The 13,253-nt window shown below is 52.7% G+C and overlaps 1 protein-coding gene across 1 annotated transcript; it reads left to right on the top strand.

Annotated features, from left to right (window-relative positions):
* The first annotated feature begins 8,955 nt into the window (after nt 1-8,955).
* Nucleotides 8,956-13,045, top strand: LOC102276798 (beta-lactoglobulin). Its single transcript, XM_014481456.2, has 6 exons — nt 8,956-9,045; nt 9,715-9,854; nt 10,723-10,796; nt 11,916-12,026; nt 12,702-12,806; nt 13,029-13,045. Exons 1-6 carry the CDS (start codon nt 8,956-8,958, stop codon nt 13,043-13,045), a joined length of 537 nt encoding a protein of 178 aa, XP_014336942.1.
* The last annotated feature ends 208 nt before the right edge of the window (nt 13,046-13,253 follow it).

The raw sequence follows: 13,253 nt of genomic DNA, 5'->3' as shown, positions 1-13,253 counted from the left end.
GTTGAGCTTTAAGCCAGCTTTTTGGGTCTACTCTTTCTCTTTCATCAAGAGGCTCTTTAGTTCTTCTTCACTTTCTGCTATAAGGGTGGTGTCATCTGCATATCTGAGGTTATTGATATTTCTCCCAGCAATCTTGATTCTAGCCTGTGCTTCCTCCAGCCCAGCGTTTCTCATGATGTACTCTGCATATAAGTTAAATAAGCAGGGTGACAATATATAGCCTTGACGTACTCCTTTTCCTATTTGGAACCAGTCTGTTGTTCCATGTCCAGTTCTAACTGCTGCTTCCTGACCTGCATACAGGTTTCTCAAGAAGCAGGTCAGGTGGTCTGGTATTCCCATCTCTTTCAGAATTTTCCAGAGTTTATTGTGATCCACACAGTCAAAGGCTTTGGCATAGTCAATAAAGCAGAAATAGAGGTTTTTCTTGAACTCTCTTGCTTTTTCGATGATCCAGCAGATGTTGGCAATTTGATCTCTGGTTCCTCTGCCTTTTCTAAAACCAGGTTGAACATCTGGAAGTTCACAGTTCACGTATTGCTTTTTACTTTTAAATAATTTTGCTCTGGAGAATGGCTTAGAAAATAGCTGTTTTCCAGAATTTCACACATCGTTTAACCAGACATATTCTTAGCAGCACTCAAGACGTTCCGTGGAGTGGGTGTATTTGCAAATTCTGGTCATGCAGAGCTGATTCACAACCACATTTCTTGCTCTGTGGCACCAGTCTTTTCCCCCAGTCTCTCTTCTGAGCTTCGTGTTATCCTTTGCTGAATTTCCCAAGGAGAAGGCGGAGAATCTGGCTTCAGAATGTGTGTTTCCCTCAAAGAGACACCAAGCAGACCTTGCATGAGGACTGTCTCAGCCGAGATACCCATCCTGCCCCTGGCCGTGTTTCTGGGGTTAGGGCCATAGACCCTGCAGGGCAGACGGGGGGTCTGGCCCTGGGCTCACCTTTGTTCCCAGTACTGGTAGAAAAGTCAGAGAAACATATTTTGCAGTCTTTAAAAAAGAATCTTTATTATTAGGGTTACTAAACCAAACTTGGATGCTCTCACTCACACGCAGTAAAGCCAGTCTCCTGACGCCAGGGTCGTGGTGAAGAAAAGGGCAGTGTTTCCTGGGTTGGGAATATTCCCTGGAGAAGGAAATGGCAATCCACTCCAGCACTCTTGCCTGGAAAATCCCATGGACGGAGGAGCCTGATAGGCTGCAGTCCACGGGGTCGCAAAGAGTCGGACACGACTGAGCGACTTCAATTTCACTTTTACTTTACTGCAGGTGCCAAGCAAGGAGTCCAAGTGCTCAGAAGACCCAAACTCCCTCAAGGCTTTCAGAGAAGGATTTTTCAAAGACAGGAGTGGGCTACAGGTTATGTGGGCTACAGGGTATCTGATCAGCTTGTGGACATTCTTCTTATCGGTTAACGTTGAGGTCATCGGGGGTCACCGTGGTCAGCCTTCTAGTTCCACCTGATCTGAGGTCCACCTGGTCTGTGGGCAGCATATAGTTACCTTCTTCCACCTGGTGGGGGGGCGGTCTCAGTATCTGCAGAAAAACTCACAGGACATGGCTCAGGATATTCTCCATAGCCCTGGTTTAGTCGCTAAGTCGTGTCTCACTCTTTTGTGACCCCATGGACTGTAGCCCACCAGGCTCCTCTGTCCATGGGATTCTCCAGGCAAGAATACTGGAGTGGGTTGCCATAGCCCTTGAGGAGGAATTAAATGTCCTGGACTTTGCTTAATGGCTAAGCTATTGCTGTATTTACTTGTTTGACTGTTTCCCTTTCTTCTGTATTTTCTTACTTCTCTGATTAAATGTGCTCTTTGGAAGTGCGTGAAAGCTTAGGAGGCTAAAGCTTTTTTACAGACAAGAGGCAGGCGGAGGACATGGGGTGGGGGAAAAGCCTGTTTTGGGGAGACCCCATGGGGTCCTGCTCAGTTTCACTAGGACATTGGCGAGGGCAGTGACTCCTCCCTGCCCCAGGACATCGCTGACCATATTTTTCCTGATTTATTTGAACTATAGTCCTGTAAACAAACCTTCATCAAAACTCAATCATGCATCCTCCTAACTCACGCACTCCTGCATCTATTCTGTCCACAAACACGGACCCTGCTGGGAGATGAATGAGCTCATAGCCCTGACCTGGAGCAACTCTATCTCATCTCCCTTTTTTTATGTGTTTTCTCTCAGCAGCCCTACCGTGCTTTTAAGAAATTAGGAGACAAAGAAGGAGTGATGACTCTCTAAGCCGCTCAGTCTAGTCCCTACTAGTTAGATCCAGTCCAAACCAAGTGTGTTGAGGCACGTGTGTTGCGGTGAACTTCAGGAGGCCATTCTGACAATTAGCACAGTTGCCCAGGAAACAGCAGTGTTTTGGACGCTTCCATTAAGCGAGGCTCAGAACCGAGTCATCCGCACTCACGTATTGCAGTCCAGGTAACACGCCTGTCTCATCTGTGCCCTCTTAGCCACTTCTTCCGCCACACTCAGGACCAGGATCTCACCTGCTGCTTAGCTGCTCAGGCTTCAGCATGTGCAGCACCACCCGGGGCTTTGTCATCAACAAGGATCCCGAGCCCCGACGCTTGTGAACGGAATCTCAGTCTTGGTATGGGCCTGGTCATGGCTCGTTAGCTCCAAACTCCTCTCATGCACATTGCTGCTGGAAGTCAGACCCAGAGAGACAAGGGCAATGGCCTCTTAATTCCTGTTTGTGTTCTTAATATTTCATCTAATGTATCTTAAATGTCTTTACTAAGATAATCTCAAAAATCTCCAAAGGCTCCTTATTGTCTAGTGAATTAAGTAAAATGTTTCTCTGACTTTTTGAGATTTCCAAATACGTAAACCTAGTTAAAATTTTAATTTGTTCACTCCTAATCTACACAAAATGTACACAGGGTTATTTCATGTTTCATAAATACACATTATCCTTCTTGCCTCTAGCTTCGCTCGTTCTAGTACCTCTTGTTAAATTCTTGTCGGTGCTGCAGGTCCATCTCAAATGTTTCCTCTTCCTTAAAAGGAACGCACTGCCTACATTTTCTTCTAGGACTTTTAGTTTCAAGTTTACATGTAAGTCTTTAATCCATTTTATTTTTGTATGCAGTGTTAGAAAGTAGTCTGGTTGGATTCTTTTGCATGCAGCTGAAGAGTTTTCCTTACGAACAAAGCGAGTGGAGGTGATGGAACCCCACTTGAGCTTTTCAAATCCTGAAAGATGATGCTGTGAAAGTGCTGCACTCAATACGTCAGCAAATCTGGAAAAATCAGCAGTGGCCACAGGACTGGAAAAGGTCAGTTTTCATTCCAATCCCAAAGAAAGAGAATGCCAAAGAATGCTCAAACTACCGCACAATTGCATTCATCTCACACGCTAGTAAAGTAATGCTCAAAATTCTCCAAGCCAGGCTTCAGCAATATGTGATCCGTGAACTTCCAGATGTTCAAGCTGGTTTTAGAAAAGGCAGAGGAACCAGAGATCAAATTGCCAACATCTGCTGGATCATCGAAAAAGCAAGAGAGTTCCAGAAAAACATCTATTTCTGCTTTATTAACTATGCCAAAGCCTTTGACTGTGTGGATCACAATAAACTCTGGAAAATTCTGAAAGAGATGGGAATACCAAACCACCTGACCTGTCTCTTAAGAAACCTATATGCAAGTCAGGAAGCAACAGTTAGAACTGGACATGGAACAACAGACTGGTTCCAAATAGGAAAAGGAGTGCGTCAGGGCTATATATTGTCACCCTGCTAATTTAACTTATATGTAGAGTACATCATGAGAAACACTGGGCTGGAAGAAGCACAAGCTGGAATTAAGATTGCCGGGAGAAATATCAATAACCTCAGATATGCAGATGACACCACCCTTATGGCAGAAAGTGAAGAAGAATTAAAGAGCCCCTTGATGAAAGTGAAAGAGGAGAGTGAAAAAGTTGGCTTAAAGCTCAACATTCAGGAAACTAAGATCATGGTATCCAGCCCCATCACTTCGTGGCAAATAGATGTGGAAACAGTGTCAGATTTTATTTTGGGGGGCTCCAAAATCACTGCAGATGGTGTTTGCAGACATGAAATTAAAAGACGCTTACTCCTTGGAAGGAAAGTTATGACCAGACTAGATAGCATATTGAAAAGCAGAGACATTAATTTGTCAACAAAGGTCCGTCTAGTCAAGGCTATGGTTTTTCCTGTGGTCATGTACGGATGTGAGAGTTGGACTATAAAGAAAGCTGAGCACCGAAGAATTGATTATTTTGAACTGTAGTGGAGAAGACTCTCGAGAGTCCCTTGGACTGCTAGCAGATCCAACCAGTCCATTCTAAAGGAGATCAGTCCTGACTGTTCATTGGAAGGACTGATGTTGAAGCTGAAACTCCAATACTTTGGCCACCTGATGTGAAGAGCTGACTCATTTGAAAAGACCCTGGTGCTGGGAAAGATTGAGGGCAGGAGGAGAAGGGGATAACAGAGGATGAGATGGTTGGATGGCATCACCAACTCAATGGACATGAGCTTGGGTAAACTCTGGGAGTTGGTGATAGACAGGGAGGCCTGGCATGCTGCAGTTCATGGGGTCACAAAGAATCGGACATGACTGAATGACTGAACTGAAGAGTTTTCCCAGCACCATTTATTGAAGAGACTGTCTTCCTCATTGTGTATTTTTGCCTCCTTTGTTGTCGATTAATCAACCATTATAGTTGAGTTCATTTTTTGACTCTATTCTGTTCCATTGATCTCTGTGTCTGTTTTCATGTCAGGACCATACTGCTTTGGTGACTGTAGCTTTGAGCTATAGTCTGAAGTCATAGAGCCTGATACCTCCAGCTCTGTTTTTCTTTCTCAAGATTATGTTCTGCTGTTTGGTCTTTAGTGTCTCCACACAATTTTTAGAATTATTTGTTCTAGTTCTGTGAAAAATGATGCTGGTATTTTGATAAGGATTGCATTGAATCTGTAAAGCTACAGATATAGTCATTGGTATATCAGTATAGTCAGTATAGATCAGTATAGATCAGTGTCAGTATAGTCACTTTAACAATATTAACTCTTCCAATCTGTGAGCATGATATATTTTCCCCTCTATATCATCTTCAATTTCTTCTATCAGTTTCTTTCATTGCAGTTTTCTGAGTACAGGTCTTATACCTCCTTGGTTAGAGTCATTCCTCAGTATTTTATTCCTTCTGGTACAATTGTGAATGAGATAATTTTCTTAGTTTCTCTTTCTGATAGCTCATTGTTAGTGTATAGAGAAGCAACAGATTTCTATGTATTAATTTTGTATCCTGCTATTTTACTGAATTCACTTATTAGCTTTTTGGTGACATCTAAAGATTTTCTTAAGAAAATGGCATGGTATGGTATGACAAGCTGTCAAGTCACCTGCAAACAGTGGTGGTTTTACTTCTTCCTTTCCAGTCCGGATTTCTTTTTGTCTGAGTACTGTGACTAGGATTCCCAATACTGTATTGAATAAAAGTGGCAAGAGTGCACTTCCTTGTCTTATTTTTCTGGTCTTAGAGGAAATGCTCTCAGTTTTTCACCATCAATTATGATGTTTGCTATGGGCTTGTCATATGTGGCCTTTATTATATGGAGGTTTATTCCCTCTATACCCACTTTGTTGAGAGTTTGTATCATAAAAGTATGTTGAATTTTGTCAAAAGGTTTTCCTGCATCTATTGAGATGATTTTTATTTTTCAATTCATTAATGATTTTTATTCTTCAATTTGTTAATGTGGTATATCCCATTGATTGATTTGCAGATATCTTTGTATCCCTGGGATAAATCTCACTTGCTCGTGAGCTTTCAATGTATTTTTGAATTCACTTTGCTAATATTTTGGTGGGTATTTTTGCATCTATATTCATCAATGATATTGACCTAAGATTTTTTTTTTTTTTGTAAAGTTTTTGTCTGGTTTTAGAATCAGGGTGATGCTGGCCTCATAGAGAGAGTTTAGAAGCATTTCCTTCTCTTTGATTTTTTGGAATAGTTTGAGTAGGATAGGTATTAACTCTTCTTTAAAGGTCTGGGGACTTCCCTGGTGAGCCCGTGGTTGAGAATCCGCCTTCCAGTGCAGGGGATGTGGGTTTGCTCCCTGGTTGGGGAACCTTTAATAAGATCCCACATGCTGCAGGGCGACAAGCCCCCACGCTGCAACCACTGAGCTGCACCCACTGTGTGCCCACGGGCCACAGCCAGAGAAAACCCACAGACAGCAACGAAGTCCCAGCACAACCGGAAAAAGAAGTTCGGTAGATACAGCTGTGAAGCCCTCTGGTCCTGGACTGCTTTTGAGGGAATTGTTAAAAATTATTGATTCAATTTCATTACTGGTAACTGGTCTGTCCATATTTTCTATTTCTTCCTGGCTCAGTCTTGGGTTTGTACATGTCTAGGAATGTATCCGTTTCTTCTGGGTTGTCCCTTTTATTAGACATGTGTGGGGGCACACAGCACCGACCAGTGAGACTCATACCGGCTTCCTGGGGCCAGGGTGGGGGCCCCAAGCAGCACGGCATCCTAGACTGTGTGAATGCCCACTGACCCTGCCCAGCCCCACAGTTTCATTCTGAGAGAAGTGATTTCTTGCTTCTGCACTTACAGGCCCAGGACCTGACCTGCTTCTGAAGATCAGGGGTTTTGGCAGGAGGGGGAGATGCTGAGAGCCGATGGGGGTCCAGGTCTCCTCCCAGGTCCCACTCTCTGGGGCAGCGCTTGGAAAAGATTGTCCAGCCTCCCTCCCATAGTGGTCAGTGCCAGCTGCCCCAGGCCAGAGGTGCTTTATTTCCGTCTCTCTCTCTGGATGGTATTCTCTGGAAGCTGAAGGTTCCTGGAAGTTATGAATAGCTTTGCCATGAAGGGCATGGTTTGTGGTCACGGTTCACAGGAACTTGGGAGACCCTGCAGCTTGGACGTCCCGAGGTTGGTGGCACCCTGATTTCCTAAGCTCGCTGGGGAGCGGGGTGCTATTTCTCCCTGGCTGACCTCCCTCTGCTCTGCATCACCCAGTTCTGAGAGCAGAGTGGTGCTGGGGGGCACAGCCTCTCGCATCTGACACTTGTGTTCAAACCACCCGTGCTGGTGTTCGGGGGGCCACCTATGGGGAAGGCTCCTCACTGCAGGGGTGCCCCTGTCCCCTCAGAGATCAGAAGTCCCAGTCTGGATGTCGAATGGCCGAGCTCCCTCCAGAGGCTCCAGGGAGGGATCCTTGCCCCCTCCGCCGCCGCCTCCAGCTCCTGGTGCTGCACCCTTGGGCCCGATCTCGTAGACGCCTCAGTCCAGTCTCTGCCTCCGTGTTCACTGGCATTCTCCCCATGTCCCCTCTGTGTCCCCGTTTTCTCTCACAAGGACACCGGACATAAGATTAGCCCCCGTTCCAGCATCACCTGAACAGCTCACATCTGTAAAGACCTAGATTCCAAACAAGATTCCATCCTGAAGTTCCTGGTGGACGTGAGTTCTGGAGCAACGCCCTTCAACCCCATCACAGCTTGCGGTTCATCGCAAAACACGGAACCTGGGATTTATCGTAAAACCCAGGTTCTTCATGAAACACTGAGCTTCGAGGCTTGTTGCAAGAATTAAAGGTGCTAATACAGATCAGGGCAAGGACCGAAGCTGGCCAAGCCTCCTCTTTCCATCACAGGAAAGGAAGGTCTGGGGGTGGCCGGGGGTCTGCTCCCGTGGGTGGGCTCTTTCTGGTACAGTCACCAACAGTCTCTCCGGGAAGGAAACCAGAGGCCAGAGAGCAAGCCAGAGCTAGTCTAGGAGGTCCCTGAGCCTCCACCCAAGATGCCGACCAGGCCAGCGGGCCCCCTGGAAAGACCCTACAGTCTAGGGGGGGAACAGGAGCCGACCCGCCAGGCCCCCGCTATCAGGAGACACCCCAACCTTGGTCCTGTTCCCCTACCCCAGTACGCCCACCCGACCCCTGAGATGAGCGGTTTAGTTGCTTAGAATGTCAATTGAAGGCTTTTGTACCCCCTTTGCCAGTGGCACAGGGCACCCACAGCCCGCTGGGTACTGATGCCCATGTGGACTCAGCCAGGAGGACTGTCCTGCGCCCTCCCTGCTCGGGCCGCCTCCATACTCAGCGACACACCCAGCACCAGCATTCCCACCGCTCCTGAGGTCTGAAGGCAGCTCGCTGTGGTCTGAGCGGTGCGGAGGGAAGTGCCCTGGGAGATTTAAAATGCGAGAGGTGGGAGGTGGGAGGTTGGGTCCTGTAGGCCTTCCCATCCCACGTGCCTGCACGGAGCCCTAGTGCTACTCAGTCATGCCCCCGCCGCAGGGGTCAGGTCACTTTCCCATCCTGGGGGTTATTATGACTGTTGTCATTGTTGTTGCCATTTTTGCTACCCTAACTGGGCAGCGGGTGCTTGCAGAGCCCTCGATACTGACCAGGTTCCCTCCTTGGAGCTCAACCTGAACCCCCATGTCACCCTCGCCCCAGGCTGCAGAGGGTGGGGTGACTGCAGAGATCCCTTTACCCAAGGCCACAGTCACATGGTTTGGAGGAGACGGTGCCCAAGGCAGAAGCCACCCTCCAGGACACACCTGCCCCCAGTGCTGGCTCTGACCTGTCCTTGTCTAAGAGGCTGACCCCAGAAGTGTTCCTGTCGCTGGCAGCCAGCCTGGACCCAGAGCCCGGACACCCCCTGCGCCCCCACTTCTGGGGCCTACCAGGAACCGTCCAGGCCCAGAGGGGGCCTTCCTGCTTGGCCTCGGATGGAAGAAGGCCTCCTATTGTCCTCGTAGAGGAAGCAACCCCAGGGCCCAAGGATGGGCCAGGAGGGATTCGGGGAACCGCGTGGCTGGGGGCCCGGCCCGGGCTGGCTGGCTGGCCCTCCTCCTGTATAAGGCCCCGAGCCCGCTGTCTCAGCCCTCCACTCCCTGCAGAGCTCAGAAGCGTGACCCCGGCTGCAGCCATGAAGTGCCTCCTGCTTGCCCTGGCCCTCACCTGTGGCGCCCAGGCCCTCATCGTCACCCAGACCATGAAGGGCCTGGATATCCAGAAGGTTCAAGGGTGGCTGGGTGGGTGGTGATTTGCAGGGCGGGCAGGGGAGCTGGGCCTCAGAGACCAAGGGAGGCTGTGACGTCTGGGGTTCCCATCAGTTAGCTAGAGCCGCCTGACAAATCGCCTGCCAGGGCAGCTTCAACCAGGTGTTTAGTGTCTTGCATTCTGGAGGCTGGAAGCCTGCAATCCGGGCGTCGGCCCGGCTGGCTTCTCCTGCGGCCACTCTCCGGGGAGCAGACGGCCGTCTTCTCCCTGTGTCTTCTGCGTGCCCTGGTTTCCTCTTCCTGTGAGGTCACCAGGCCTGCTGGATCCACGCCGGCCCACACAGGCTCACGTGACCTTTGTCATCTCTTTAAAGGCCGTGTCTCCAGTCCTGTGTTGAGGTTCTGGGGGTTAATGGGACACAGTTCAACCCCTAAAAGAGTCGCTCTGCCCCTCAAATTTTCCCCACCTCCAGCTATGTCTCCCCAAGATCCAAACGTTGCCACGTGTGCGGGGGCTCATCTGGGTCCCTCTTTGGGCTCAGAGTGAGTCTGGGGAGAGCATTCCTCAGGGTGCCGAGTTGGGGGGAGCATCTCAGGGCTGCCCAGGCCAGGGTGGGACAGAGAGCCCACTGTGGGGCTCGGGGCCCCTTCCCGCCCCTGGAATGCAGCTCAAGGTCCCTCCCCAGGTGGCGGGGACTTGGTACTCCTTGGCCATGGCGGCCAGCGACATCTCCCTGCTGGACGCCCAGAGTGCCCCCCTGAGAGTGTATGTGGAGGAGCTGAAGCCCACCCCTGAGGGCGACCTGGAGATCCTGCTGCAGAAATGGTGGGCGTCCCCCCAAAAAAAAGCATGGAACCCCCACTCCCCAGGGCTATGGACCCCCCCGGGGTGGGGTGCAGGAGGGACCAGGGACCCAGGGCTGGGGAACGGGGCTTGGAGTTTCCTGGTACCCCTGGAGGTCCACCCAAGGCTGCTTATCCAGGGCTTTTTCTTTCTTTTTTTTCCCCAACTTTTATTAATTTGATGCTTCAGAACATCATCAAACAAATGAACACAAAACATCATTTTCGTTAACTTGGAAGGGGAGATAAAATCCACTGAAGTGGAAATGCATAGGAAAGATACATACAATAAGGCAGGTATTCTGAATTCGCTGTTAGTTTGAGGATTACAAATGCACTTGAGCAACAGAGAGATGTTTTCATCATTTCTGGTCTGAACAGCTCAGTATCTAAAATGAACAAGATGTCATGGAGACAAAGCCGGCGGGGGAGAGGCCCGTGTGAAGGCCGCTGGGCGGCTGCAGACCTGGGTCCTCGGGGCCCAGGCAGTTCCCACTACCAGCCCTGTCCACCCTCAGACGGGGGGGGGTCAGAGTGCAGGAGAGAGCTGGGTGGGTGTGGGGGCAGAGATGGGGACCTGAACCCCAGGACTGCCTTTTGGGGTGCCTGTGGTCAAGGCTCTCCCCGACCTTTTCTCCCTGGCTCCATCTGACTTCTCCTGGCCCATCCACCCGGTCACCTGTGGCCCCAGAGGTGACAGTGAGTGCAGCCGAGGCCGGTTGGCCAGCCGGCCCCCTATGCCCACGCCACCCGCCTCCAGCCCCTCCTGGGGCCGCCTTCTGCCCCTGGCCCTCAGTTCATCCTGATGAAAATGGTCCATGCCCGTGGCTCAGAAAGCAGCTGTCTTTCAGGGAGAACGGTGAGTGTGCTCAGAAGAAGATCATTGCAGAAAAAACCAAGATCCCTGCGGTGTTCAAGATCGATGGTGAGTGCTGGGTCCCCAGGGGACGCCCACCACCCCCCAGGGACTGTGGGCAGGTGCAGGGGGCTGGCATCAGGCCCCGGGATGCTAAGGGGCTGGTGGTGATGAAGACACTGCCGTGCCACCTGCTTCCCTGGCCTCCCTGCCACCTGCCCGGGGCCTTGGGGCCGGTGGCCGTGGGCAGGTCCCGGTTGGGCAGGTCTGACACCCCAGGGTGATACCCGAGCTCTCTTTGCTGAGGGTGGGGTGGTGCTCGGGACCCTCAGGCTGAGCTCAGGAGGTCCCTGTGCCCACCCAGGGGTAACCGAGAGCCGCTGCCCGCTCCAGGGGTCCAGGTGCCCCACGATCCCAGCCCACCCCACGGCTCCTTCATCTCCTGAAGACGAACTCTGTCCGCCCTCGCTCATTCACTTGTTTGTCCTAAATCCGAGATGAGAAAGCTTCGAGGTGGGGTTGGGGTTCCATCAGGGCCTGCCCTTCCACCGGGCAGCCTGGGCCACATCTGCCCTTGGCCCCTTCAGGACTCACTCTGACTGGAGGCCCTGCACTGACTGATGCCAGGGTGCCCAGCCCAGGGTCTCCTGTGCCATCCGGCTGCACGGGGTTTGGATGCTGGTCCTGCCCCCAAGCTGCCCAGACACTGCAGGGCAGCTGGGGCCGCCCGCAGGCCTCGGTCAGGGAGAGCCCCAGCTGCCCCCGCTCAGCGCTGCCCCCCAACAATTCCCCAGTCCTCAGGAAGCATCCCTCTTCCCTTGCTGGGCAGTGTTCAGCCCCACCCGAGATCGGGGGAAGCCCTATTTCTTGACCACTCCGGTCCCTGGGGGAGGGCGGCCTCAGACTGAGTGGTGAGTGTTCCCAAGTCCAGGAGGTGGTGGAGGGTCCCTGGCGGATCCAGAGTTGGGCTTCCAGAGTGAGGGCTTCCTGGGCCCCGTGTGCCTGGCAGTGGCAGCAGGGAAGGGGCCACACCATTTCGGGGCTGGGGGATGCCAGAGGCGCTCCCCACCCCGTCCTGGCCAAGTGGTGACCCCGGGGGAGCCCCGCTGGTTGTGGGGGGCGCTGGGGGCTGACCAGAAACCCCCCTCCTGCTGGAACTCACTTTCCTCCCGTCTTGATCTCTTCCAGCCTTGAACGAGAACAAAGTCCTTGTGCTGGACACCGACTACAAAAAGTACCTGCTCTTCTGCATGGAGAACAGTGCTGAGCCCGAGCAAAGCCTGGCCTGCCAGTGCCTGGGTGGGTGCCAACCCTGGCTGCCCAGGGAGACCAGCTGTGTGGTCCTCGCTGCAACGGGGCCGGGGGGGACGGTGGGAGCAGGGAGCTTGATTCCCAGGAGGAGGAGGGATGGGGGGTCCCCGAGTCCCGCCAGGAGAGGGTGGTCATATACCGGGAGCCGGTGTCCTGGGGGCCTGTGGGTGACTGGGGACGGGGGCCAGACACACAGGCTGGGAGACGGGGGGCTGCAGCGCTCTGGTGTGACCATCACGATGGAGCCGGCGGTCACTATGAATCTAACAGCCTTTGTTACCGGGGAGTTTCAATTATTTCATCAAATAAGAACTCAGGCACAAAGCTGTCTTTCAACTGTCACGTCCTGAAAACAAATGGCAGGTGACATTTTCCATGCCATAGCAGTGCCACTGGGCATTTTCAGGGCCCATGTGCCAGGAGGGCGTGGGCATCGGCGAGTGAAGGCTCCTGGCCGTGTCAGCTGGCCCAGGGGGAGGAGGGGACCCAGACAGCCAGAGGTGGGGAGCAGGCTTTCCCCCTGTGACGCTGCAGACCCACCGCACTGCCCTGGGAGGAAGGGGAGGGAACTGGGCCAAGGGGGAAGGGCAGGTGTGCTGGAGGCCAAGGCAGACCTGCACACCACCCTGGGGAGCAGGGGTTGACCCCGTCCCGGCCCCACAGTCAGGACCCCGGAGGTGGACGACGAGGCCCTGGAGAAATTCGACAAAGCCCTCAAGGCCCTGCCCATGCACATCCGGCTGTCCTTCAACCCGACCCAGCTGGAGGGTGAGCACCCAGGCCCCACCCTGCTCCTGGGGCAGGAAGCCACCCGGCCCAGGACCACCTCCTCCCATGGTGACCCCCAGCTCCCCAGGCCTCCCGGGAGGATGGAGACGGGGTGCAGGGCCCCGAGGTGGCCCCCTCCCCACCCCCTCCCCAGCTCCCTCTGTTCTGGGGTGTCCAGTCCCATCCTGACGCCCCCCCCCCACGACTCTCCCTCCCCCACAGGGCAGTGCCACATCTAGGTGAGCCCCTGCCGGCGCCTCTGGGGTAAGCTGCCTGCCCTGCCCCACGTCCTGGGCACACACATGGGGTAGGGGGTCTTGGTTGGGCCCGGGACCCCCCATTAGGCCCTGGGGTCCCCCCGTAGGAATGGCTGGAAGCTGGGGTCCTTCCTGGAGACTACAGAGCCGGCTGGCCACATGCTCGCTCTTGTGGGGTGACCTGTGTCCT

Source organism: Bos mutus, chromosome 11, assembly GCF_027580195.1.
Source record: "Bos mutus isolate GX-2022 chromosome 11, NWIPB_WYAK_1.1, whole genome shotgun sequence".
Classification (NCBI taxonomy): domain Eukaryota; kingdom Metazoa; phylum Chordata; class Mammalia; order Artiodactyla; family Bovidae; genus Bos; species Bos mutus.
Note: the sequence above shows the minus strand (reverse complement) of the source record. Positions and strands in the feature narration are given on the sequence as shown.